Below are 27,247 nucleotides of genomic sequence, written 5' to 3'. Positions count from 1 at the left end.
TATATGGCTCTGGGACAAGGCACTGGGGAATTCCCTGGCTTTCTCGGCCCTTTTAAAATAGATTTTTTTGTTTTAAGGCCATTTGGGTAGCCAAGGCAAGGCCTCCACATGTCAATAAACCAAAAGGAATGTTAAAGCCGTCGCAACTCAAGGCTATCGGCTGAACTAAGCTGACACATGCTGTGACAGTGAAGGCCCCCCTCCAAAGTGCAAAGAGAGATCAGACAAAAGGCAGCCAGGATATGGACCAAACCTGCAGTCTCAGACCCTGTTTGGCAGAGCACTTGTGATTTGGCGAGGTGGAGGGGATAAAAAGGGGCAAGAATCATGCTTGTGTTCTGGTAAGTGAACCTAGCTCTTCCAGCATTCTCCCATGGCCCTGCCCCAAACAGCTGCAGAGCAGCTATGCAGCGGCTATGCCCTGGATTTCTTCATCTCCTCTCCCCTTTTATGAAACAAGCACTTGGGTTGGGGGTGATTCTCCCCACGTAGATGGTCACCAGTGACTTCAGTGCTCAAGGACATATTAATCCTTGGCAAAAGGATTTTAAATCCAAAGGCAAAAATCATTGCCTGAAAAAAGGAGCTAGGCTACCAGTTCCCAGATTCTCCTGGAGTCAGAGGCTTCTTGACATTCAATGACCTATGCAGTATTGTTGTTGTGGCCCAGGAGAAGCAGGGAAGAGGCAGCTCACAACCAGAAACAGGGAAATGGAAAGAGTCCTACTGACTTTGTTGAACTTTGGATTTCATTTAGATATTCATTACTGACAGGAAGACTGACAGGCTTCTCCAGTTTTCCAGCAGGCCTTTTCAGTATTGTCTGTATAATATACTTGTCTTCTCGAAGCTGGAAACCCTACATTTATCTGTATTTAAACTCCACCAGTTCACTATGTGTGGGTGCCAAGAGACATACGCAAACATGCCTCAGGAGGAATTAAGAACAATTTATGATAACTAAGTTCTAGTTTCTTGTAAATGCAGTATTTTAACTCCACTGAGTTAGAATATACCTGATCTAGCATAAGGAAAGAGCAACACAGACATACACCATTTTCCCAGACGCAGTCTCATGGGACAAAACTACGCTTTAAAAACATTTTTTACACTTTTTAAAGGGTGGAGTGAGTTTGTACTGATTCAATGCTTGCAAACGCCATAGCTGTAATATTTTAAACAAATACATGGCACTTTAAATTTCCCTTTGAAATGTGGTATTTGTGAAGATGCAGCTGAGACCAACACAGTATAGGCTAAATACTCTGACAAAGCAATACAGCTAATAACGAAGATCACAGAGACTGTGCATTTATGACCACAGGACAGCCTTGTGCCATTCACAATCCTTTAACTGACACACGTAACAACCCCACTATTTATGTCTAATCTGTGTTTTCACATAATTCCTATCCTCTGGTGCACCAGATCCTCCCACACTGATGCTTTTCTACCCAGTCATTCCACCTGGAGGCCTGAATCAAGGCTCAGCACAGTCAATGGGGGCCCTTGCACTGATGCCCACAGGCTCTAGACCAGACTGTAGCAATCTCCATACCTTCAGATAGATCTCAGCCCTCTGTTCAAAAAACCTGCCCACATATTTCAGCCAGTGCAACTCCCTAGGATTACTGTTTGGCAAACTGCACTTCATGGATTTAGCCTAACATGCTAAGAAAATGAGTGGTCTCAAGCAGCTTCCCACAGCGATAAGACGCAAGCCTTTACTTACGGAGCGTGTTCATGAGCTGATTGCTTCCTTGTGGCCTGCTGGTGCCGTTAGCAACAGCATTCCTGTTGTTATACTGCTGGTGCGGTGGCTGGGAGGGGGAAACATGTGCTGGCTCTTCCCCCTCACTGCTGGAGCTTTCATCTTCACTCCCAGATGAGCTTTCTGAATCCGATGAGCTGCTTCCACTGCTGCTGCTCATCTGCTCAATAATTTCAACCTCTGCTCTCAGCTCTGAAATAAAAGGACATTCATCTGGTTGAAACCATAAACAGGGCCCCATGGAATTTTGGAAAAGAATGTGAAATCGCAATAGTTTTGTCAAGTATAATTTATCACATCAAAATATCTCACATGAAAGAGAGAGACAGGAAGGAAAACCAAAAAATTCTGAAAACTTTTTTACTTAGTTGTTGTAGCTAAATTTAAAGAAGCAACAGCATAGGTTAGTATCATAAAACCTTCACTTCCACTATTATTACTTATATACTTTATACTCCTGAAAGCACTTCCTGCTTCATTATTTTCAACAGGTTATATGCTCTACATACAAAGTAAGTACATTGCATATTTAAGTACATAAGGCATGGTGGTGTTGGGTTGACGGTTGGACTCGATGATCTTAGAGGTCTTTTCCAACCTTAACGATTCTATGATTCCTGATTGAGTTTTACAGGCCAGCAGCCAGCCCATTTTTTAAAAGCATCTTAATCTGGAGGAATCTAAATTGTTAGATGTCAGCGACATTTAGGCTTTTGGAAAACAAAAATGGGGCCAGGGGGCATAGGCACATGATCATAACAGAAACTGCCTTGACTTCAGATAATGTATGAAACTGCTCCAGCGCAAAGTCACACAACTCATTTAAACAAACTTCAGAAGCAGATGGATGACATCAGATAACTTTGCAGCGGGGCAGATGAGAATAGTTGAGAATATTCACATGTTGGGGAGTGGTAATAACACCTTAACCTGCTACAGAGGTTACAAATAGCCAGGAAAATACAGATGCTACTCTGAAACTGGGAAGTTATTCAAGTCAGACACACCCCACTTCAGCATTTCCAGTGCAAAGAAACACTGGAATACCACAACAGCACCTAACAAATAATGTTACTATAGAGTAACAGCTAAGTTTTCAGCCTCCACATTATTTGCTGGAGAGAGTTCCTCTCGCTCAGCTGTATTGGTTTGAGAAATCAAGTTTTCTTTTGCTGGTTTTAAAACTGCTATTTTTCAATTTCAAAGTTCAGAGCTCAATTTCAAATGCTATAGTTACATTGAATCAGAGACAAGGAAGGTGTATTGAAAGGAAACAACCATATGACTAACTCCAGCTGGGTATTTAAGGATAGTGGGGTTGTTCCTCCAACTTACTTCCTAAATCTAGATCCCTGACTAAACTGCCTGTGTCCTCTGTACTTTATTCATATGCCAGGTAAAATTTACTTTTTCATCTTGAAGACATAGCATAAGAGACCACTGGAAGAGGGAGGAAGAATATATGATTAGGCCAACAGAAGATACTACTTTGTACTGTAATGTCTTTCTCCCTTATTCCCTCCCAACACAGCCTTGCAGGCTTTAAAAATCCGTTTCATGCCTGGAGTCTGATACACAGGCAAATGAGCACTTGTAAGTCACTGTTCTCAGCCTACCCATATCGAGGAGTTCAAATTGTAAATGTTCCCTGTGTTCAGGGCTAAGAAATTCATAGGCAAAAGCTAAAGGAAAGTTAAACAGGAATAAGGGTTCTTTCCCTTTAAAATGCCCAGATTTAATTTTTTTTTCCCCTAGCTTAATGATGTAAAATTTCCACATACTTCTAGTGATGGAGTTGTTAGTTGTAAGTTATAGTGATGATAATAATACACTGTTAGAATATCCTGGATTGCAGCAAGCACAATCACCTATAGACCACACTCCATATTGCAAAAAGATACAATAAACAAGTCTAATAAAGGACAAGTGTCTGAGAATTACACACATATGCTTACAGAGCTAGAGAGTCTATGGCTGAAATGGAGAAGCGTTGGCACACGGGCTGAGAAGAACATAGCAGCCCAGAAAGCAGCACATAAAATAGTGTGAAGAAGGTGAAGCGATCTAAGAGGCATTGGTGGTGAAAGGGAAAAGATGCAACAAGAAACGCAATCCAGAGAACTAGAAAAAAAAATCTAAACAAGAAGTTTGAACTCAATACAGTAGGCGATGGGATAACTGAAGGAAGGAAGTGAGGCAGTCTGACGAATGGGGAAGGAAGATTAGCCTGGCTAATTTTAAACAGAATTAGAGATTAGTGTCAGATTGAAAAGTGAGGGTTTTCTGCCGGGGAAGCAGAAAACTAAGAGCCCATAAAAGAGGTTTGGTTATGAGGAGGGAAAGGGAGAATGCCTTGGAAGAAGTGGTAAGGCCCACTATGCTGAATACAGGCAGGAAAAGCAAAACAGCGCCACTATCACAAGCTTCAAGGTCTGGGAAGTTAAGGGGGTTATCAGTGACAGTGGTCACTGGTGGAAACTTGGTCTGAGCCCATCTTCTAGTCAACTTTTGCCTCACAGGCTGTCAGCTTCCCCTCAGGTCTCTCTTGTCTCTTAATTCCTTGAGCCCAGAATTCTAAACATCTCGTCTGTGCAGATGACAAAAAAGTAATTGTTTTCACTAATGTTATAGTGGCTGCTGCATCGCTAAAAGTCTGTCAGGCAGAACTCCAGCAGGACCACACTAAGGAAGTCTGTTCAAAACCCTCTTGTGTCACACTGTCAAAGACGGTGGCTAAGCCAATGATGACACCAAAGCCTTGTAGGAAAAACACATCTGCTTTAAAATTGTCCGATCTTGCATTTTCCTATTTGCCTGTTATGCTTAGTGCAGATTTATAGGTACTGAAGCCTTGGCTAAACATTTCCTTGTGGTGCCTCCAATTAAAATAGCTGTGTGTGCATATGCGTACATATACGCTAAGCTGAACAATGAAGGAGTCAGACCTTTCCCAGATCTTTTTGCGCCGTAAGATCAAACGCCTCATGTTGATGTGCCTTTAAGGTTTAAAAGATGACAAGAGTTAGGATGTGCAGCAGTTACTTTTAAAAAAGCTTTCTATATAGTATAGTTTTGAACACTTGCCTTAATTGAGTCTACATCATCTGAAAAAGCTGACATTGCTAGGGGAACCTTACCTTTTGCACATTTCATGTTACAACTGTAGGCTTTCTTTCAAGAAAACAAAACGGCTTACTGTTTCATACTGTCAGTCAATGCAGTTTATTTAGAGTAAAAAAGATTCAAGGTCAGGTATCATTATACAATCAGAACAGCCTTTCTCAACAGGGCTGTCTTCTGTATATATTCAGTATCAAATGCCCTAATTTCTTTCCATAATCATACCTAAGGGTTCTTACTTCTTCTCTCAATTCCAATAGGCTATGCAGATTTTTTTAACCAAAGCCCTAACCTTGGGCTGCAAAAATACCAAGGACTTTTGGAAATAAAGTAATTCAGCTTTAGGGAGGATAAGGTTGTATGCCCATAGCAGAGTGCTCACTGTTAATAATGGTATGCAAGGTGGAGAGAAATCAACTTGATACTGGCACTTCGAGTATGCGGAGATTGCAGCTAGAAGAGGCAGTATTTTACACTGAAGTGCAAAAAATTTGATTGAGATGTTCTTGAGAGACAAACACAGTGCTATGGCATAATCCTTATAGACTACAGCTGCATTTTAGGTAAACAAGATCTGCTCAGATTTTTAAGCACTGAATTTACAGTCTCCAAACCAGAAATATGTTTCTGTGGTTTTTTTTTTCAAGTACGGCATGCGGTAATTATGTCAATGTTATTAAAAACATTTCTGTTGTGGTCAAATATGTCTGATAAACACCGATTATTTCATGCACATAAATGGCTGCATTGTGGTATATGTGTGCAAATGTTCACCGCTTAATGAAATGTTATCAGATGTAGCCAAGTATTCAAAAGAACAAGCTCTTACTCTCTCTTTTGCTCCCTTCAGGCAGGAGGACAATATAAAAGCTTGCAGAAGATTCCTCTGGTGCAGGACCCTAGACACAGCCTCCCAAAGGCCTCTCTGCATGAAGGAAAGGACTGGTTCAACTCCCACATGCTCTGAATCTGTCCTCAAGCACTGTTGTTTGGACAGCTGTGTAATGGGACAGAGAACTGACCTACCTGAAAGTTTGTTTCCCAGCTCATCTGTAAGGGGAGCTATGGGAATGCACAGCTGAGGGTACCGGGGGAAAGCAGAAACCTGTACTGAGGTTACTGTAAAACTATTGTTAAACATCACGAGGGCTGTGTGTCTTACCACACCCTTAAGTAGGGCATACTGGGAGCAAGAGAATGTCATAGTGCCAGAGGTGCTTTCAACCACCGCCTTTGGGGATTGTAAGTTCTGTGCTGTGTCCATTAAAGAAAAAACATGGAATTTCAGCTTTATGTTTTCTTTTGTACAAAGGGGGTACTTCACCCAAAAGGAAAGCTACTGTTGAATGGAAAGAACACAGTCTCTTCAGAACTTACAAGTCTTTGTTCATAAAAAGACACATTAAGGGAAGATAACAGGACTGAAGACTCTCTCACAGCTTTTACAGTTAAGTTTTATTCATTATTTTCATTGTACGATGGTGCCATTTTAGTTCTACCTTTCCCAAGTAGGTTCTTAGGATATAAATGGTTTAGTAATGCTGACGCTCTAGATAATCAATGCTGGAAAAAAGTTATAAAGAGTATATACTGTAAGCAAAAAACCCCCTACCCAGGTATTTGCACTCTCTCTTTTTGGGCCTTGAATGACTCTCTCTATAAAACACCAACTCGAAGTCCTATTTTTAGTACAAGCCAGGTGTTCTTTTGCTTGATTTTGGAAACAAAACTCTACGGGTTATTTATTTCAAGGTACTTTCCAATAAAAGATGATCAGGTGGCAAAAAATTACTAAGACAGTTCTAAACAATGTAACTTGTATTTTAGACCACTAGAAAATGGTCTTTGTAGACTAGTTGTCACATTAGACAAATGTAATTATTTTACTATAAAGACCTTTACAAATAGCCGTATGTATATAAAAGAATGCCCCAATGGTTAAGTAACTTATTACACACCACAAGAAAAGACATTTAAAATTCACAACTGATTAAATTTTTAAATTAATGTATCACCTGTTATCTTTCTCCTTACCTATTACACAGAAAATAAAAATGGCAATGCAGCTAAGGGAACTGTAGCTAACAGACTCTCAGACGTTGATTCTGTCTGCTGACCAGCATCCAGGTATTGAAAATACTACTGCTGCGAAAGAGTGAGACCAGTCAGCACCTATGCAAACACACAGATAGCTTAGCAGTAAAAATGTCACCTAGTGATTACCATGAACTGAAAAAATACCCTGCTAAGTAATTAACATAGTCTGGGCAATTAACATAGGCTAAGTCTACAGGCAAAAATAGCTATATGGGACAGAGGAAAAAAGAGAAAGAAAGACCCGGAAAAAAAAAACTAGACAGAAAGAACAATCTTAAAATAAAATTGCGTCTGGTGCCAGACAAGAAACACAAGAGAACCAAATAAAAATTTGAATTTAAAGTCTTCCTCATTCTGACTGTGTTATCCACAGAAAAACCAGATATCACAAAGAAAGTGCACCCCGCCCGCAGCAAAACACTGAGCCAAAGCGTTGCTTGAGCAGGAGACTGAGTTGAGCCAGTCATCCCTTCAAGGTACTTTAATAAACTATATGGCAGATGTGATCAAAGTTGCAGAGCAGTGGCTGTGGTAAAGGGGAAGCTGCAGGGTTGTTCACTCTCTCATCCCTCCCCTACTAGCACTGCTTGGCATGGCACAAACTCCACGTCTTGTGATGGGGGCACGGCCACCCAGCCCTTCCGTCCCACTGGCAAATAGCTCCAACCTTACTCAGTGCAGGAGTAACTTTCATCCAAGTTACTCGATTGCATAACTAGATCTTGGACCATTAGCTTTTCTTGTTGTTGTTGCCTAAGACACCCATTCAACTCGTCTAGCACTCAGCTGCAGGTTTCTGAATTCATGCTTGTCGTCTTTTCAGAACAGAGAAATAGTTTGGAAGAGAGAAAATTATCCACAAAGAGGAAGTTCTCTCATGCCAGAGAAATATCTATGCTGGCAGAAGAGAATAAATAATTCACTAAGATGCCTTAAAATGAGATATAAAGATGACAAACCAGCTGTCAAGTACCATCTTTTAATCCCGGAACATTCTAACATGTTTTTATAAATTGCACAGTCACGGTTTTTATTATAAAGAAGAAAGACAAAACCAACCAAAACCCAGGAAACTACAAACCCTTCTTTACCTCTTTTAATGTCATCCAGCTGAGGCTCAGGTGAAGGATTATCTTTCAGAGGAGAAGTTTTAGGTCCAACTGCTGGCTTGGTTGGGGCTCTGAACTGTGAAGGAGGCTGAGATGCTCGGGCAGACTGTTGTTCTATTCGGGCTTGGATCTTACTGCTGCCCTCTGCTCTGAAAAAACAACCAGAGATATTCAGCAGTACTGTGCAACTGTGTTCCATTTTTTCAATATGCTTGCACTAATGCATCATCTGTGACTTCCTATTGTACAGATCTCTACTTTGTTTTATAAAGATAAACAGTGAATTACAGCTTTCTATACGCAACGCTTGCTTCCAATAGCAAATATACATATACAACTACACTGCAACACATACAACTACACTGCAACACCCTTACAAAATGTATTTTCAAATCCAGATGTGGTTCAGTGGTGCCAAATTCTCTACTTGAAGAACAATGAAGGCTTTAATTTAGCAATTAGTATTTGTATTTTTAAAGAAGAATAAGCAATCATAGCAATTTAAAGCAACTACATGCTAAAACAAATCCACTCATAACAAAATCCTGCTTAAAACAATCACAGCAAAAGAAACAATTTTCTCACTTGCAATTAAATAATCTCAAACCAAACTCTCTTAGAGGTTAACCTGACTAGAGCAATCATTCTTACTGCTAAATACAGCATGCAAGCACTTAATTCCTGTTTTTCATTCATTTGCTATTATCCCTTAAAAATAGTTTAAGCTGTTTCCTTAGTGGGAAATCGTCTTCAGAGTAATGCTATGCCTAGCTGTTCAAATCAAATCAGGTATTTCTTCCTTTTACTGAATCAATGATGTGATTCAGACTGTAGAACAGTCAATATCCTTGGCAGAAAAGAACCCCGAAACAAAATACTTATACAGGTCCCTCTATGGTACACCATAATGAGGTTAAAATGTGTGGTGTAGTTATCGTGTAACACCAAAGCCTTTGGGGGTTATGGCTTTATGTAGCATAGCACAGAAGCAGCTTATGTGGGTATTAGAGCTCAGTTTCGGTTCTAGGTGGGTCCCAGATCAGCAATGTTACACTTTGTGCTTGTGAGCTAATCTCGCCGAGAAACAAGTTAAACTAGCCCACATGGAACTTCCTGGGACTTCACCTAAACCGCTTCTGGTATCTGAGCTAGTACATTTAGCACTAACTCAGGTGTATCTCTGCCCCATTGAATTGTAGATGCAACCTCAAAAATTAAGCACAGAACCACCTCTTAATTCATCGCTAAAATGCAGCTATTAGATACCACATTAATACAGCTTACACAGTCATTTACAATACAAGTGAGGATTTGGGAATACTTTATCATGTGAAAGGTAAACGCAAAGGATTGTTTCCAGTATTAATTATGCTCTTGGAACTACAGAAGGTTTTATGTAGAGTAAGTGCAATTACTCCACCGCGAATGTCATCAGGACGTTAACGCTAAAAACTCTGCTCCCACAGTGTCAACAGGTTGTTAAAGATCAAAGGAGCCATGAAAAAGATGACACTTCTGATCCAGAAAACTGAATGACTTTGCAAAGCACTATTCCTCAAAACAGGGATCCCCAATTTTTTACTACCCTGCCTCTGCTTGAAAAAAGTTGAAATATTTTTCACCTCACCAGAGCCAAAACTCAGTGGATCCAAACACCTCACTGAACCCAGGCCCTCCTGTACTTCTTTGCTCCTTTCTGATGTAAGCTTCACCTGGACAAAGTCCAGCAGAACTTAAATTGGGAATTCAAATCTCATCTATGATGTGTTCATGTCCATTGGACAAGATGAATGCCACATGGATGACTTTTCACATCACTGAATCAGAGGAGTGTTACGGTCCATTTTGAACTCAAAGTGTTCTTGGTAAACTTCCAGCCAACTGCTGATGAGCTGCAACCCACATTTCTAGTAGTTTTAGCAGCTAAAAGTTCTACACTGCAATAAAGTGTTTTTTCTTTTTTGTTAATGCAAAACTTGTAAAATTATTTAAGAGCTGCTTCTTCACGAGACATTTGAATAACTGCTTTGTCTTTAGATCTCAATAACCTGTGGTCCAGTGATGCTGAAAGAACGTGATCCAGAGAGTTCAAGTACTTGCAGAGCAGCAAGACTACTAAAAATGTTCCAACTGTACACTTTGTAGCATTTGTGCATTGAAGTAAGAATATTGGGTCAGAGAGGATTTCTGGCCTCAGCAATTCTTCTAGGCAAAACCTCACAACCATTATTTCTACAGCTTTTCTCTCCCTCCCCGCCCCAGCTGGAGGCTTTGGACTTGTGTTCCACTTTATATATCATTGACCCAATATAGGGATGAGTGTTTCTTGTTCCTTAAGAGTATGTTATTAAAGCATCATGACTCCCACAGGAAGCTGTAGGGAACAAACCTAGAAAGTCCAACAACCCTTTTGACAGCCTAATATTTCCATGGTCTTTTTCAGCTAAGTAGAGATTCCTGAAACACATCTCATCCTTCAGCCAGATTCCAAAGCTTCAAATCATCAGAGGTGTTTAATTGCAAACTATAATTATGTCCTTTCAGCAGTGGAGAATTTACATATTCTTTACTTGTGGATTCACACTCCTATTTGCATTTTTAGGCAAGATAATTGGCCATGTAAAGCCCATAAGGCTTAGTAATTAAACATCACTACAAATAAAAAGACGAGTTCTGGTTCAAAAGTCTGAAGAAACTTCAGCAAGAATTAATCCTATCAACAGCCCTGTCCCCAGCTTTACCTTGTTTTCTTGACTTGAATGCTGCTACTAAGTTTTTCCAGCACATATTCCCCAGTGTCATGATTGATAATAAGCACACAGTCCTTCTGATACGGCCTTTTATTTCCTTTAAACACAGTCATTGGTGGAGTTGAACCCTGGTATCAAAGAAAGAGCACACATTTTTTTGGTTATATTTCCCTACCCAAAAGTTTACAAACACTAAGAGAAATGAATACATATATTATTCTGACCAAGAGGCTAAGCAGTTAATGTTTAGTTTCTACAGAAAATGTTCATTCATGAAAAGGGAAAAATACAGTTATATGCAGTAGATCAGATGTTTCCCCATAGCAATATTATGCCTTTCGTCATTTTAAGTGTCTCTGCAGTGACAAAACATCTTCTCCATGGTTGCCATTATTTACAGTTCTCATTCCCAAAATAGTAGCATAGCTGAATTTGCATAGCTGGCTCTGACAAGTGTCAGAAATCTTCTTGACATTTCTGCTCTGGAAATGTTGGGGTTTGGATAAGAAATAAAGTTCTAATTATTCATGTAGCAGAACTGTTGCCTAAAGAAATATGTGGTCAATTGAAAAATAATTTAAGCTGCTTTGTATTTAATCTATAAAAAAAAGACAGTATTTTCATAGTGCATTACAAGCAACTGTCACAAACTATGTAAGAACAGCTACCTTCTTCAAAGTCAGATTAGCATGTAGATGCCATGCAATTACGCCAAAATGCCTTCTGAAAAGCAAATGGGGTATTTTGACGCCTTCCAGAAAGTCCTCAAGTCCACACAATGCTGCACAGAGCCATAAAAGTCTAATGGCTTAGACTGAGAAGCCATAAAGACAAACTTATGTGGTGGTACACGCTGGCTAACTGATGCTGCTGAGGTTATGCTCAGCTGTACTGCATCGATGCGCAGGCTGGCTCATACACCTGGGTTTGGGCTTACAGGAGGCAGAATCTATGGTCTATCTGCACATAGCAGTATGGACACACACCTGGCCATGTCAAAAAAGGACATGTTACTCAAAGGGGATATACGGAAATATGTTCTCAGCTATGAAACCTCAGACTTCTCTGTAATGTATAGCTACTGTACAAAAGAAACTTAAAAAAAGTTTATTCATGTGCACCTTTGCACATGCTGTAAGAAAGCAACCAAAATCGGGGAGAAAAGGAAAAAATACACTCTTCTACATTTCATTCTGAGTAGCAAAAATGAACAATCATATTTTAACCACTCAGAATGCAATTCCTATTCTCCATATTGCTAATAAATAGAATATGTTTTAATTTAAAATGACTTTGAAACAGTAAGGGAGAAAAACCTGAATTCCCAACAAAGATACAGTAAGAGATATAGATAGGATTCAGAAAAGATGTCTCAACAAAGTCTGGTCTTCAAAGGCATGTTACATTTTTATCATTCCTACATTTAAGAGAGGAAAGCAACATTTAAGAGAATAAAAAGCAAGCTGAAAGTCAAATCCTGCTTGCTGCTGACAACTAAGTCAAGAAATGTGTAAAGCACAAATTCAATGAAAATTCATCAGTTTGTTGGCTATCGTTCTGCTACCCAGAAGCCTCCTAACTGAGGAAAGACTGTGATTTTGGCTAAAAAAATACGCAGAAATGGAACCCTGCTTAATCAAATTAACAGTCCCGCCCTTCTACTTAAAATTAAATGTTTAGGTTTTATGTTAGTGCCTAAATAACACTGGCTTACAGATTCTGCTGATTACAGTATAGAAGAAGGTAGGTGAAACAGGTGACATTTAATCAATTTTTTTTCCATGCGTGAGGGTTTTTTAACAAACAGAAATTCTTCACTTCCCCAACCAAGACTGTTTATCAAATATTAAAGCCACTAAATTCACGTGTAGAAATAGTACCTCAGTTTATCCAAGCAGCAAGGGACACCAAAACGCCTCCACTGAGCAAATTACCAGAGGTATCCTCAGGGACCAGGCAATTTCAAAAAACAACTTAGAATCTGAATACTATCCAGTTGTTGGGCCACTGAGAAGCAAAGCAGGATCCAAGAAATTCAGTAAATCTTGTCAGGATGAAACGATCTCAAAACTTCTCACTCTTTTCCAGCATGCTCAGTGTTCTCCAGTTCTCTGTCTGGGACACAGGCAGCACTGCCTTGGAACAGCATACGCACGGTGGCTGCATTTAGTGCAGTTAGCTGCCTAAGCCTCCGAAGCATACTATAAGCTTAAAGCTGTTCATACTCATGGGAAGACAACCAAATTAAACTCATCAGTACAGAGATTCGGAAAGGAACATTACAAGTGATGTTGTTCAACACAAAAGATGAATGAACAACACTGTTCCCAGTCGATCGAAGATGAATGCCACTGCTATTAATCGTACTGTTACCTGCTCTCAAATAGCGCTACCACATTCATCATTTTTATAGACAAAAACCAGTACGTGACCTCCTGCAGCACTAAAGGTGACCAAAGCCATATAAAAAACAGGAGCGGGGGAAGCAGGCTAAAGCCTCATTCAGTGCAAATTTAATTGGTAGGTGATGGTACTGTGATAAAACACCAACATGCTAGAATAAACAATACCAAAAGGATCTGACACACGGCTTCCAAACTGACTGGTACCCCCCTGCAACCACCAAACCCATCGATGTCTGTGAATTCTGATTTATTGGCTTGACACATAGCATTAGCTTCAGCTAATAAACAAATTCGGTTCCGGCATGCAAGCACTTTCTTTTGTTTTGGTAAGGAAACCACTGAACCTTCAATTACAAAACAGCTACGCCTATAAACAGTTTGATCACTTGTTTTATGGCTGTTCGACCATCATCCTCACACAGTAGATCTTTATGGCATAATTTGAGGAGGAAGTGGATGGGAAACCACTTCATTGCCACTCACCAGAACCATCTCCCTTGCTTCCACTGATAAAGCTAAAGGCAGGGAACCCTCTACGCTATCTGTACATTTTTTAGTAATAGGAAGAATATCCTTACAGACCTACCTGTGGCTTCTGAACATCAAACATTGACTAAAGCCCAAATTACTCTGCCTTTCTTCATTAAGCCATAGCACTAAAAATGGATGGAAACCAGGTATAGAGCTTCAGCTAACAGTAAAAGTCTTCTTGTTATTCAAGGAAGAGTAGGAAGGAAGGAATCAAAAGTAAAGAACAAACTGGAACCTCACAAATATAACCCTTCACAAAGATTCAGTTGTACAGTCCTTTCCTAAGGTAACACACTACCAGTCTGGCTGCTCAAATATTGAACCCACTTGTATTAACAAAGATGAAAGTGAAAACAACATTTACATTAGACTGTAACTACATTGCAAATTTGTTGGAGAGTAAACAAGGACACATATATAACAAACTTACTGGAATATGTGGCAAAGTGATTGTTACGTCATCTCCTTTACCAACTTGGAGGTCCCCCTCACAAGATGTATCAATCGATGCTGGCTTAAAATCATCTAAAGAGGAAAACAATTACGATTACATTTCTTAGAGTCTTCAGAAGCGTCATCCTGCCCTGCAAAGAGTCACTGCACATTTACTGTGATTATAGGGAATGCTAAAATACATGCTAGTGTTTACAGCAGGGGTGGAATAACACACCAGTACAGTGTGTCTATGCTCAGCGCCCTAGTCTCACGATGTTACCAGATTCTGAACTTCCTTTTTAAAATGGAAATAAGGTTCTAGACCTTGTGTTTGAAGACCAAACCCCAGGCTTTGAGCGACACTTAATTTTGCAGGCAAGTGTAAAACTGTACCATGCATCTCAAAAGAGTATCAACTTCAAGACCCAGGACTCTGTGTGGCTCCTGCCAATTCCAAACCTGAGGACTCTCTCTGTGACAAAGACTAATTTAGTGACACCAACTTATTTAGCCTTACTGATATTTCTGGCTATTTAACAGCCATCTTGCCTCCACAATACCTCCTCAAGGGTAGAGGAGACCTCAGATCTCACTTATGAGGAAAAAAGAGACGCTGATCTTACTTCAGCAGGCTCCATGCTAGTCCGAAGCCACTGTGGATAGAAAGCATGACTAAGGTGAGACACTGTAATGGCTTTAAACTAACCCTAGTTTTAAGTATTTTTGCTGCATTGTGTAGAATGCTTTGTCTCCCAAACAAAGCACTTCTGCTTAGTGTATTTATTTGAACTAAGAACATTTTAACTTAAAGTATTTTCCCCTTGTTATTCTGTCGTGCTGATGAGCCATAAAAACCAGAAAAACCTATCAGAACCTGTAATATTTTGGCAGAGGATTTAGACAAAGTGAAATAAGATCAGACAGATATACTTTCTGTTTTGTTTGTTTTTAAAATAAGCCTCCATTCCATTCTAGCATCTTTGGATATGAAAAGGTGCAATCATATTCACGATCAAGGCTTTTAATTACTGCATTAGTTAAGAAATTAATATCTCAGAACAAATGTAAAATATAATTCCACTATGCAAAGCACATTTGTAGAAAAAACCCAAAACCCCAGCTTGTAATAAATTCTCATTAAGAGGACATTAATGTCTAATTGAGTTTTACTTTAACAGCACAAGCAGCAGAATCAAGCACACTTGACTTAATACTCACGCCTTAACTGCCAGACCAAATCATACCCTTCATTTTTATCTCAGCAATCTATTTCTAGCCATTGTTTCCCACCTACTTTATGTGCAAGCTTGCTAAATAAAACAAACCAGCTGTACAAGAGCTAGTGTCTTTGCCAAAAAGGGATCAAGAGTTTCAACAGCACAGTCACTAAATTAAAAGGATATCACTATCACACTTCTTTCTTAGGTATCAGCAAAATATAGTTACTCTAAACAAACACTCAACAAATTGTTTTCATTTGGTTAGCTTACTAGGTGTATGTGCTTGGCTAATCTTGCTGTAGATGGAGTGCACATATGTCCCTCCAAATGTAACCACAGTCCTTTTTCCAAAAGTCAAATGTTTTTTAAGATGTGTTTTTCAGGGATAATCCAGTTTTTCTGTACAGTATTTCATAAACATTACGGAAAGGAATGAAGTATTTTAAGAAGGCCGAAACAAATTTAGCCTGCAAAATCCTCTTATTGTAGTTTGTGTGAAGAGGATTATAGGAACAATATAATGCTCGGATCCCAGATAAATCATTCCAGATCAACAATTAGAAAAAAAAATTTATAACCAGGAAATGAAGAGATCTCACTTGAAAGTCATGGATGGGAAATACAGCACACAGAAAGCTCTTTTGAAATAAAACTGCATTCTTCCAGTTGTAGTCTGAAGAGCTTTGGCTTTGCAATCTCTTAAGAAATTAATTATTGAAGCACTTTCAATTCTAGAAATCCAGTGTATTTCTATCTGGGTATGGCTTGGGTTTAATTCATGCACTATCAGACAACAATCTCATTCATTTGATAGTTGGGCTATTTTAAAATTCTGATTTATAAATGGAGATTTTTGAGTATGTTAGTGCTGGATAAAACTGTTCAGTATTATGTATAAACAGTTAAATGTACCAAACAGATGGTATGGTATTTTTTAGCATGGTGTAATTATGTATAACCAGAGGGGTGAAACACACAAAATTTAAGTGTTAATCCACTAGACAGAGTTTACTATTGAGCAAAATAGCTTTGCCTCAGTCATTGACCATCTGCTTGAGTAACAGCTCAATCTAGAAAGTTGTTCTTTCAAGTTGCACTCGGGTGACTAATATCACCAGAATTACTTACTCGTAGTGTATGAATACAGGCCATGAGACTGGGCCCAGGATTATGCATCACAAAACAAAAAATCCTACTGCTAACCGTGTAAATTCCCCACCTTAATACAAAGCTACTGAAATATGTTTAGCATCATTTTCATTTACTGTTGGTGATTTACTACTTATTTTAAATCCTGGATTCATTTAGGGGATGAAAAAGCAATTTCTTGCCCACAGAATTCAAATACAGAGATACAGTGATCTCCTCTTCAAAACAATCTTCTAATACGAAATTAAACATACCCAATGCTAGAATAGAGCAGTTGGAATAATATCTGGTGTCTTTAAAAAAAACACATATTCTTCCAATTATTCAAAAGACTTCATAACTGCTCGAGACCCTACCTCAGGTTTTATCTTACACTTATTAGGCAGTACTGTACGCGTTTGAGTCATTTCTGCTCGCTTTCGTGGGAAGTGACTTATTACAGCTGGCTGGAATCGGCACAGCCAGGGACGGGGCTGCTGGGTTACACGTTGCCTCACCGCGAACATAACCAGCTAAAAATCAAACTGCGGGCGCTTGGGCTGCCGACCAGCCGTGCTCCTCTCCACGCGCTCCCGCCAGGCCGAGGCCTGCGGTGACCTGTCCTGCAACTGCCAGAAAAAAAAAAAAAAAAAAAAAATACAATGGCAAGCCACCCCCTCACGGAGGGGACGGCTTTGTGCTCCTAAGCGATTCACGCACGTTTCATGAAAATCTTCACAAGCAGTTCGTCCTCCCCGGCCTGCCTCGCTCAAACCTCCTCCCTACCAGAGCTCTCAGCCGGCATCCACCTTCCCTTTCTCCCCTCACGCTGCCCGCCGGGGATGGTCATCTCTGTGGGGAAAACACTCGTGGGAGGGAAGATGGGCGCTGAGGCGGGGGCGGGACAGGGGGGAGACGGGCGCTGAGGGGGGCGGGAGACGGGCGCTGAGGGGGGACGAAGCCCTGGGGTGGCGGCACGAAGGAAGCGGTGAGGAGCAGGGGCGGCCAGGGCAACTGGAAGGCTTCGTCGTGGCGGGCCGGAGGCCCCCGTAGGCTGGCGGGGAAGGGACGGCTCTTAACGAGTAAGAAACCGCGGCGGGACCCCGGGAGGAAACCTTGGCGAAGATGGCGGGGCGCCGGGCAGGTACTGCCCCCCGCCCCGGAGCCGCCCGGCGGGAAGGGGTCCGAGGACAGGGGGTCGCCGGCAGGAGGGGTGGGTGCGGCAGAAAGAGAAGTGCCGCCGGTGCAGGGGGACGGGACGCGGGGAGCGGGAGGAGAGGGGGGAGGAAGGGGCGGCCGCGGCGGGGCCCGCCGGCGGGGAGAGGGGGTGGGCGCTCACAGCGGATGGTGTGGAAGGAGGCCTTGGGCCGCCGCTCGAAGCTCTCGCCCAGCTGCAGCGGGTGCTCCTCCTTGTCCAGCAGCGAGTTGGCCGAGCCGTTCATGGCCCCGGTCCGGTCCGGTCCCGTCCCGTCCCCTCCCCTCCCGATCCTGCCGGTCCCTTCCTCTCCTCCGTGCGCTGCCGCCCGGCGCCCTTCCGGGGGCCGAGTGCAGCCGGGAAACTGCTCCGGGGCCGGCGGCGGCGGGTACAGCGGAGCGAGGCGAGGCGAGACGGGGGCGCTGGGCCGAGCAGGTGCTGCTGTCCCCGTGGAGGGGGCGCGGGTCCCTGGGGGGGCGTCCCTCAGAGGAGAGGTGGGAGCCCGGTGCTCCCCGCCCTCGGGAGGGCAAGGCAGGAGGGGCCTTCCCTGCCGGGATATTCAGCGCGGCGGTGGCGGCCCCGGCCCCTCTGAGGGAGCAGCTGTTGGCGGGAAGCCAGTTTCCCTGTGAGGGGACCGGGGGCTTGCATAGAGGTATCATCTGTTTGCGGTCTTAGGGGTGGATTAAACACCTTTTAAAAGGCTCGTTAGCTTAAACATAGGCTGTTAAAACCGTGTTTATCATCGTGCTAGCTTCCCACCACAGCGTTTTCTGAGCGCAAATGGGTCAGTGAAAGGACTAGCTTGGATTTTTTTTTCTAGCTTGTCCTATGAAGAAATATAAACGTTGATCTTTTTGTAGCGTGCCAGGCACGTAGTAGAAATTTTGCTGATTAAGCTTTTTGTTGAGGATATACTCTTCTTGAAGAGACTTCTTTCAAGGGAGCTTCTTCTCTGTAACCTTTTCTGTTGTTTTCGAAGGAAAAAGAGTGTCATCTGTTTCCCATGAAGCTGGCCAAAATTTTGACAGTTCTTTATTTCATTTGCACACGTTTGTATTTTATGTTCGTGTTTGTATCATGTAAGATAAAACATATAAGTGAAGTACTACTTTTTTTTGCTTTAGGGTGGGTATTGGGTTTTTCTCATTTCCATTTTGGTGGAATGACACTAATGCCCGGTTCTGGGCACTGGCGTACATGAGTGCCACGTTTTGGCTGCCTGGGCTTCCCTGGGAGTTACTGAGCCATGCAGCATTTAATTCACATGTGCCATCTTCCAGGATCTGGATGTTTGTGGCAAGGCAGAGGTCAGAACTAGTTTAACATGAGGAAAAGGATTTGGATCCCTTCCCAGCCTATGCAGAACTCTTTTCATTGCTCCATTTTTGTTAGCTTCTGAAAGTAAAACCACGTGTGATTGTTAAAACCGGTGTAGATCCTCAGGAGGAGGCAGTGGAAGGAGTGCTGACACAGGCCGGCTATGGGCATTTTGGCCACAGTACTGGTTTTGCTCTTGTGTTCGAGTGACGTGGTGTTGTAAATGCTGATGTTTTCACAGAGGTGAGAGCAGGAAGGAGAAACGCTAACATGAATACAGTTTGTTTCATCAACTTTAATGGGACTTTTAAATGTCACCTGTTTTTCAGTTACGATTTTTCTGAGGTGTTTTAACTGGGGTTAACAAACAAAGCCCTTGCTTTCCTTTTAAAGTCAGTTTTAGTGAAAATAAGCTTAGAGCTGCACCATCTTTCTCTTGTTAGGTAGCTTTCTAGGATGCAGAGGGGAAGACCAGCAGACTCTGTTAAGTATCTTCTTTAACTTTGACATCAGCGTGATGTCGTATGCAGTTGTTAGTTTGGATGGAGGATTTCTGAAATTAAGAGAAATCTGGTGGCGTGCAGTCCATCAGGTAGGACAGATCACTGTAAAATCGTAGTAAGTGCACACTGTAACTTTCTCATTTTTTCTTCTGCTTCTAGATCCTCAGTTATTTTACCTAAGTTAAGTGATGGAAACATACACTAAAGAAAAAAAATCCCCCTTGGGTGTTTGGCATTCATATTTGCATGAAAGAATCTAGGATGTTCCAAGAAAACACATCAGCCAATTGCTTAAATATAGTAACAACATCTACTGAAGATGGTGCTTTCCAAAAAAAAGGCCATAGTGCAAGAATCCTTAGCCCAGAAGAAGCTGAGAGACTGGCAAAAGATCGGGTTTTGGTGTCTGAGTTCAAACAACTAAAACTGGAGAAGGAGGCACAGAAGAACTGGGATTTGTTTTACAAAAGAAACAGCACCAACTTCTTCAAAGACAGACATTGGACAACCAGAGAGTTTCAAGAGTTAAAAGCATGCCGGGAGGTGAGATCTATACACTTCCTCTGTAAAAGATGGGATTGATTGTTTCCAAATGATTTAATAATACTTACAACAAAGCCATTAGGGTAACAGCTGTCACATGTTAAGTTTGCAGTGCCCTGTGTAGTTTCTCTTGATATCAAAGATACCGCCTCAGAATCAGATGCATCAGTTCGGTTTCAGTTTATAATTGACATACTGGATACTAAGAACAAAATCTGGAATATTTGTTTTGTGTCCTAAATAGACAACTTGTCTCTCTGTGATGTGATGTTTTCAGATGCAAGTTGGTGCACTTCAGAACACTACTTTAAAGAAAAGCATCCAGAATTACAAGCTAATTGCAAAACCTTGTTGAGGGGAATAGCCAGATGCATTTGTTCTTCATTATAGCTGAACGAAAGACAAGACAGAAATGGTACAACAATCTGTTGATTACTTAAGGGGTAGATGACTAAAGAAATATTAATGTATTCTAAAAAGATTTGTAATTTTGCAGAAATCAAGATTTGTTTTGTAGTGTCAGATTATCCAATGGATGCCTACTTTGGTTTTTGAATCAATGGTAATTAAAATTGATTATAGCTTTTAAAATGCTGATTGAACAGTGTCTCTACTAATATCATGAGGAAAACAAAAATGATGTGCTTTATCTTGGATTTCTTCCTCCCCAGTTTGCAGATCAGAAACTGACCATTCTGGAAGCAGGCTGTGGGGTTGGGAACTGCTTGTTTCCACTCCTAGAAGAAGATCCGAATATTTTTGCATATGCCTGTGATTTCTCTCCTAGAGCTGTTGAGTATGTGAAGGTTGGTGTGATATTTGGAACTTCTTTTAGAGTTTAGTTACTTTTTAGAGTAAAGACACTTTAGAGTGTCTTTAGAAGCTTCTGAAATTACAAATGACTGGAAGGACACACTTCTCTTGCCTTCCTTTTTGTAAGAAGGGTAGAATAGCTTTTGCCAAAAAATGGAGACTGATCCATTTCGGTGGAGCTCCTATGCAAGAAGCCGAATCATTGCTCAAGACCTAGTTTTTCAGCGTCAAATTGTAGCATTGTGGTAATATATGTATATTACTTGAATGATTTGTGAAGACTGTTTTTTTGGGAGCACTACTATGTCTCTGCTGACTGTACAGTACAAGCAAAATTTGTTTGGGATGGAAGTTTGCCCTTGATATTTGTGGGGCAGAGGAGGTCCCAGGGAGAATCTTGAAAACAGGGCTATGAAAGTTATTGTTAAGGAAATGTGTAGCCTGATTAGAAATAGGTATGTTTGTACTTATTCATAGGTAAGTGGTACTGCAGTCCAAAGTTAAGTCTTCCAGCAAGGCTGGTGGGGGCTTTGGGCTTTAAAAGTCTCCTGGTTTATTAAGTTTGTAATCACAGGTAAATTTCTATGTATCTGTTATTTGAAAGCATTCCCTTGTGGGACATTTGTGACTGAGAACCACAAGACACATACTGCATGTCTCATGGGAAAGAGGGGAAGAAATATGTGTGGCAAACAGGAGAGGACAGCAGCTCCCTGGGATGCCACAGCTGCACTGCAAGATGCAGTTGGGCTGAGTGTGTCCTTGGGTTTTGGATGACTTAGTGGTGTCTGCCTCCACAGCTCTTGCTGAACTTTCTTGCCAAGACCAGGTTTCCTTTTACCCAGCAAAACTGTGGGCTAGAACAGCCCAGCTGCAGGTTATGTGACATGAACCCAAACTGTTTACAGTCTACTTGTAGCTCAAGAACTGTACTTTGATCACCTTGTAAGACAGAATTTCTTTTAATAATATTTCTGTATTTTTAAAGAGTAGAAGCAGTGGTAAAATGGAACTGGTATGTTTTCTGAACGGTCTTAACACACATTCCTTCTCAAATTCCTGAGAACAGACTATTCTAGTAGTTGTACTTTCACTACAGCAGCAAGGAATTTCTGATTGCATTAGTCACCTGTTGGAAGTTAATGTTCTTTTGCCACCATGTTTTGTGTCACTTTACTGATTAGTTTCACAAGTTTTTTACTTTTTTGCAATAACAAATGCTGCTAATTTTCAGTGAAGGCATGCTCTTTTCATTTCCCTAGAAAAATGCCTTATACAGTACTGAAAGATGTAAAGTGTTCCAATGTGATCTTACCAAAGATGATCTTCTAGAAAATATACCAGCAGATTCTGTGGATGTTGTCACACTTATATTTGTGCTTTCTGCCATTCATCCTGACAAAATGCATCTTGTCTTGAAGAACATTTACAAGGTAAAACCAGCTGATTTTACAGCCTTTAAAGCACTTTCCTTCTTTTTAGCTTGAAAGTACAATTTTTTTTCTGAGAAAATAAGCCCTCTTGTAATGGTGATCTTTAATACTATATTCCATGGATGTATTTAGTTAGTTCACCTAGTGTACGGGACTAAAATATGTTTTACAGTGTTTTTTTTTCTCTCTTGGTATTGTGAAGTTGTTTGGATTCTGGCCTAATGCATACCATCAACATAACAAAAAGGTATCTTGATCCTGTGACTTGGGCTCCTAGGTTGTATGCTACAAATAATGTTTATGTATTGCAGAAATGTTTGTATTGATAAGGTGTGAATGACAGTGAACCAAAATTGACTTCCAGAAGATACAGTGACTTGCAGTTAGGATGTTATTGTTATTATTAAACACACTTACTGTGGTGATTTAGAAGTGGGGTGTTCAGAGATCAACATTAATCTAGAGAGACTTATCTCTGTGGGCTGCCTTTGTTAGTTGATAGGCTAGGATAGGCCCATCCAGAGGGTGGTTTAAACAATCTGAATTGTGATTGTTCTGAATTTCCCCGAGATGTCATATATTGACTGCAGAGGCAAATAGTCAACATATTTTTTATTTATGCATATGTGTGTATTTGGGGTTTTATATTATCAGATATCCTGTTTGTTTTATCATCAGTAGTTCGAAAGGGAATGTTAGATTTTTTGGTATATCTTCAGCTGTTTTCCAAAGTCAGGATTGGTTCTTAGCTTGTGCACATGAGAAGGCTAATTACTGTTTTCTTTGTGGAGATGCCTGGCTCATTTAACTCGCTTGTAGGTTTCTGCACAAACTTGCAAGTGGCAAGTACTCCTTTTCTCCTCTAACAAATACAGCTGGTATTTGATAAGGTAGGAAAGTTGCATGCATTAAATATCTAAAGTCAGCATGGCCAATGACCACGTATTTCTAAATTTTAAAGTCTTTATGGCTTGATTTCTTTACCAAAGAGCAATTTAAAAAAAACCCAAACCTGCAACCCATTTTCCTGAAATTGTTCCTTTTTTATTTCTTACTATATTGCAACATTTTTCTTTCTCACATGAAAAAAGAAATGTCATGGTATTCTAAATTTTGTTGTTAATCATTAAGCAAAATCCGGTGCTAGACAGTATACTACCCAACAAAGAAAATGCCCTGTTAGGACTTAATTGTTGTTGTTAAACTGTATATTTTCTTCTTTCCTCTGTATTTGAAGAGTGTTACAAAAAGCTTATCTAGCTGATCAGCACCCAAACAGGTATCTTAAAACTATTTGTAGTCTACTGTTCATGGGGAAGCATTTTTAAGAGCGGACAATCCAGTTTATATACAACTTTTTGTGGCACAGGGAATGAATTCAATATATATATATTGCTTTTGTATTGAATGTGTTAGGATACCTTGTCCTAGTTATATGTGTATGTGTCTGTATGTGTATACAAATAAATATATATATAGCTAAATCCATTTACCTTACTAAAACATATATGTATTATGTGACAGGTATTAAAGCCAGGCAAGTGTGTCTTGTTCAGAGACTATGGACTGTATGATCATGCAATGCTCAGGTTTAAATCTGGCAGCAAACTTGGAGAAAACTTTTATGTTAGACAAGATGGGACAAGATCATATTTTTTTACTGAAGGTAAGACATACTGTAGAGTGCTTTCTTTTCTGTGAATCTTCTGTTTAAATTTGCTTCAGGGAATTGCCAACATGCCCATGGAAGTTTTGTTTTACACAGATGAACTGTTAAATCGTGGTGTACTTCATTTGCCATCCTTTTTGGGAGGAAGAGGGTATTTAGACTGGCAGGACTTTTTGGAGCACTTTCTTGTTTACAGGCTTTTTGTATGTGCTATAATGTGCCAAGAGCAGCAGTTTCTGAATTTGCTGAATTTCATTCAGATTTATATCTGAGGGAAAAAGAACAATGTTCAGTAACTTAACTCATCATCTTCATGAAGCAACTAAGCAGTTATCTTGGCATCGTTCTTTTTGCAAGGCTATGCCTTGTTTGCAAGATGAGGTCTAGTGAAGAAGTCCATGACTTCTAAAGCAGAACCATGACTACAGCGCTTGAAAAGCTTGTGCACAAATCCTGCTGAGATAGTACTGACTGGCTGCGGTCACTCTGTCTTCTGTTTTTTTAGTAAAGATGATGCAAAAAACATTTTCATGTGATACACTATTTAAACAGTTTGTCGTTCAGTGCTCGTAATGCTTTAGGAAGGAAGGTCATTATTGCAGTTTACTGGTGGAGAATTTGAAGCGCATAGACATGAAGGAATTTGCTTAGACTCTCACAATGAGTTGGGATTATAGCTCGTCTTCTAACTCCCAATTCCTCATGCTAAACTTTAGTGAACTGTTACTTCCCCCTATCAGTTATAGGGCATTGTGTAATAAGAGCTGTGTGTCTGTTTCTGTGGGGCTCTCTGTTCTTAGTCTAAAGCAAAATACAGCCACTGAAGAGACCGATTTGGAGCCAAGTAAATGTTATTCACATTTTATGACATAACATATTACTTAATTGCTTCTGATACATAAAAATCATTAATCTTGTCTGAGCTCTCTCTATTCTTTATAGGACAATGATGAAATCTAAGATAATGCAGGCTGTGCTACAGCTTCATTGAAGCATTTCTAGAACTGTTATTTATTGAGTGATTTTTTTAGTTCTGTTTAAACAATTAGCTCTTGCAAAGAGAATGGATGCTAAAGGGAACAAATAAGAGACTGACCTAGCTGTGGAATTTTAAATCCCATTTTTATTGTGTGTTAGAATTGTTTCTGAATGAGAAATTCCTTGCTAGTATGCATGTTTGCTTTGGGGGAAGAATTGAGGTAGGGAGGAGGAAGAGGAAGGAAGGAGAAAAGAGAGAATTTGTCTTATATTGCTCATGTTAGCAATTATTTTGTCTTGGGCTGGTCTGTGACTGTCTCATGGACCACCTCTGCTCCCATTTTTAATCATTATGATCTCATTCGTCTCACTAGTTTTCATATAAATATTGCTTAATGCTTGAGAATTCTTTTGTTACTAGAAACATGACTCCCATCATTTCCACACAGTTTGCAACCCATGCTATTTTTCATTTGTTTAGCACTACACTGGTAGACCAAGTAATTGCTGCATGGGATGATTTGAATGATGCTTATTTATAACATGTCTGGCCTCAGATAACAACACTGAGCTTCTTCCATGGAAAAAAAAAATCCATTCTTCCACTGTTTGAAAGAATATTAAATTTGTGGAGGAATGCATGGTTGTAATTTTGAGTTATGAAATATGTGCAACTTCCTCACAATGAGATTTCAATAGGTCCACAATTAAGTGCTGTTTATTTATATTTCATTGATGTGGGTCTCCCATTTTACATGAACACACTATGTTTACAACCAGTGCTTGTGGCTTCATGATGAGCTTAGGTTGACATAAGCCTGCACTACCACCAAAGTGGGTGGTCTCATCTTTCTTCCTCAACGCACCACCTTTTCTAGTGCTGGGGTTCCTGTACCCACATGATCAGCTGTTTCATCTAGCTGATCCCCCTGAGCAGTGAAAAAATGGCATGTCTTTATTTTCTATCAAGTAGCACAAGTTTAGAATGGCTTAAATTTATTGTGAAATTACCACCTGAGTTAATGATACGAGGTGCGGGAAAGGAAAAGTGATGATTTTTAATTAACATGACAAGTCAACAGCATGAGCAGCCCTCTCTGCTGCATAGGTCACGCTGTTTGTGAGGTGCTTCTGCCTTCCCTAAGGGAGATATGCTTTGAGTAAGATTCTTTTGTTTATGGAAAGTACTTTCAGTTTGACTTAGTGGAGGCTTGGTACCACTATATCCACTTTGCCATTTTGTCTGTTTTTCTGTTGAGCAGTGGCATGTGAATGTGTGGTAACATAGGGTGGTATTCTTCCTCAAGCAGAGATGCATCTACAAGGCTGAATTACCTTTGAAATATTTGAAATAAGTGATGTATTCAGCTAGCGAAGGTCAGCTGCACAAAGCGAAAATGCACTGGTGTCAGTCACAAAGGAGAATGACAAGGCTCAATAAAACTAAGAGATCACATCCAAGACTCATTTAGTTTTGGAAACTAAACTGAGTAACTAGCTTAAGCCCCAGTTTTGCAAGCTGTTTGGCTAAGGTTGATGTTTCTAAGGGAGATCTGTATTGATTTTTTATTCAGTAGTCTGCCTGCATAGAACAGCTTGAAACCTGAAGGCCTGTGTGATTTTTCATGCTGTAACACATAAGAACATATGCTTATATAAATGCTGACTAGTGTTTTAAAAATAGCTTAAACATAATATTTCATCTTATTTTTTAAATTCTTTTTCAGAGTTCTTGTCTCAGCTTTTCAAGGCTGAGGGATATGAGCAAGTGGTCAATGAATATGTGCAGCGAGAAACTGTGAATAGGAAAGAAGACTTGCGTGTTCCAAGAGTTTTTCTTCAAAGCAAATTTCAAAAGCCTTTCAGTAAGACATAAGTTCTTGCTGATTAGCAACAGCATTGCTTGTTTGAAATGGAAGCTAGCACGTAGTTTTTCCTTGTGTGTGCTCATCTTTCTGGTAAACCAGAAATGACTGCATCCAGTACCTCTTGTTGGTTTTCATCCTCAGATACAAAATATGAATGCTATTTCTAATTCAGATTTAAGATAGTTTAGTGATGCAGGCAACCTGTTGAGTATCTGTATTCCTGCTTCTAAAGTAAATCCTGTGCAGCATTGTTGGAGGATCAGGTAAAGCACACTGAATATGGTTAATAACTAATGAAAACTAGTGCTTAAAATTATCATAACTGTTATTTCCGTTTTTATTAAAAACTATTTTTTAAATAA

General features: G+C 40.3%; 2 protein-coding genes across 5 annotated transcripts in view; one reads left to right on the top strand and one right to left on the bottom strand.

Annotated features, from left to right (window-relative positions):
• EAF1 (ELL associated factor 1) overlaps nucleotides 1–18,019 on the bottom strand; it is a 20,018-nt gene extending 1,999 nt beyond the window's left edge. Inside the window, exons 1-5 of the mRNA XM_076331092.1 lie at nucleotides 17,906–18,019; nucleotides 14,214–14,308; nucleotides 10,839–10,975; nucleotides 8,080–8,246; nucleotides 1,733–1,963 (exon numbers count right to left, since the gene is read on the bottom strand). Coding sequence (XP_076187207.1) covers nucleotides 1,733–1,963; nucleotides 8,080–8,246; nucleotides 10,839–10,975; nucleotides 14,214–14,308; nucleotides 17,906–18,008 — 733 coding nt within the window. The 5' untranslated portion in view covers nucleotides 18,009–18,019. The remainder of the gene's footprint in view (nucleotides 1–1,732; nucleotides 1,964–8,079; nucleotides 8,247–10,838; nucleotides 10,976–14,213; nucleotides 14,309–17,905) is intronic.
• Nucleotides 17,632–27,247, top strand: METTL6 (methyltransferase 6, tRNA N3-cytidine). Of its 4 annotated transcripts, none has more exons than XM_076331089.1 (6): nucleotides 17,632–17,648; nucleotides 19,741–20,124; nucleotides 20,796–20,930; nucleotides 22,200–22,370; nucleotides 23,895–24,036; nucleotides 26,745–27,247. In XM_076331089.1, the coding sequence occupies exons 2-6, from the start codon at nucleotides 19,828–19,830 to the stop codon at nucleotides 26,891–26,893; spliced, it is 894 nt and encodes a 297-aa protein (XP_076187204.1). In that variant the 5' UTR covers nucleotides 17,632–17,648; nucleotides 19,741–19,827; the 3' UTR covers nucleotides 26,894–27,247. The 4 variants fall into 4 exon arrangements, with proteins under 4 accessions (XP_076187204.1, XP_076187205.1, XP_076187202.1 ...); XM_076331090.1 differs by lacking the exon at nucleotides 17,632–17,648 and adding an exon at nucleotides 18,127–18,149; XM_076331087.1 differs by lacking the exon at nucleotides 17,632–17,648 and adding an exon at nucleotides 18,133–18,196.

Source organism: Aptenodytes patagonicus, chromosome 2 (assembly GCF_965638725.1).
Source record: "Aptenodytes patagonicus chromosome 2, bAptPat1.pri.cur, whole genome shotgun sequence".
NCBI lineage: Eukaryota > Metazoa > Chordata > Aves > Sphenisciformes > Spheniscidae > Aptenodytes > Aptenodytes patagonicus.
This window is presented reverse-complemented; position numbering and strand designations above follow the sequence as displayed.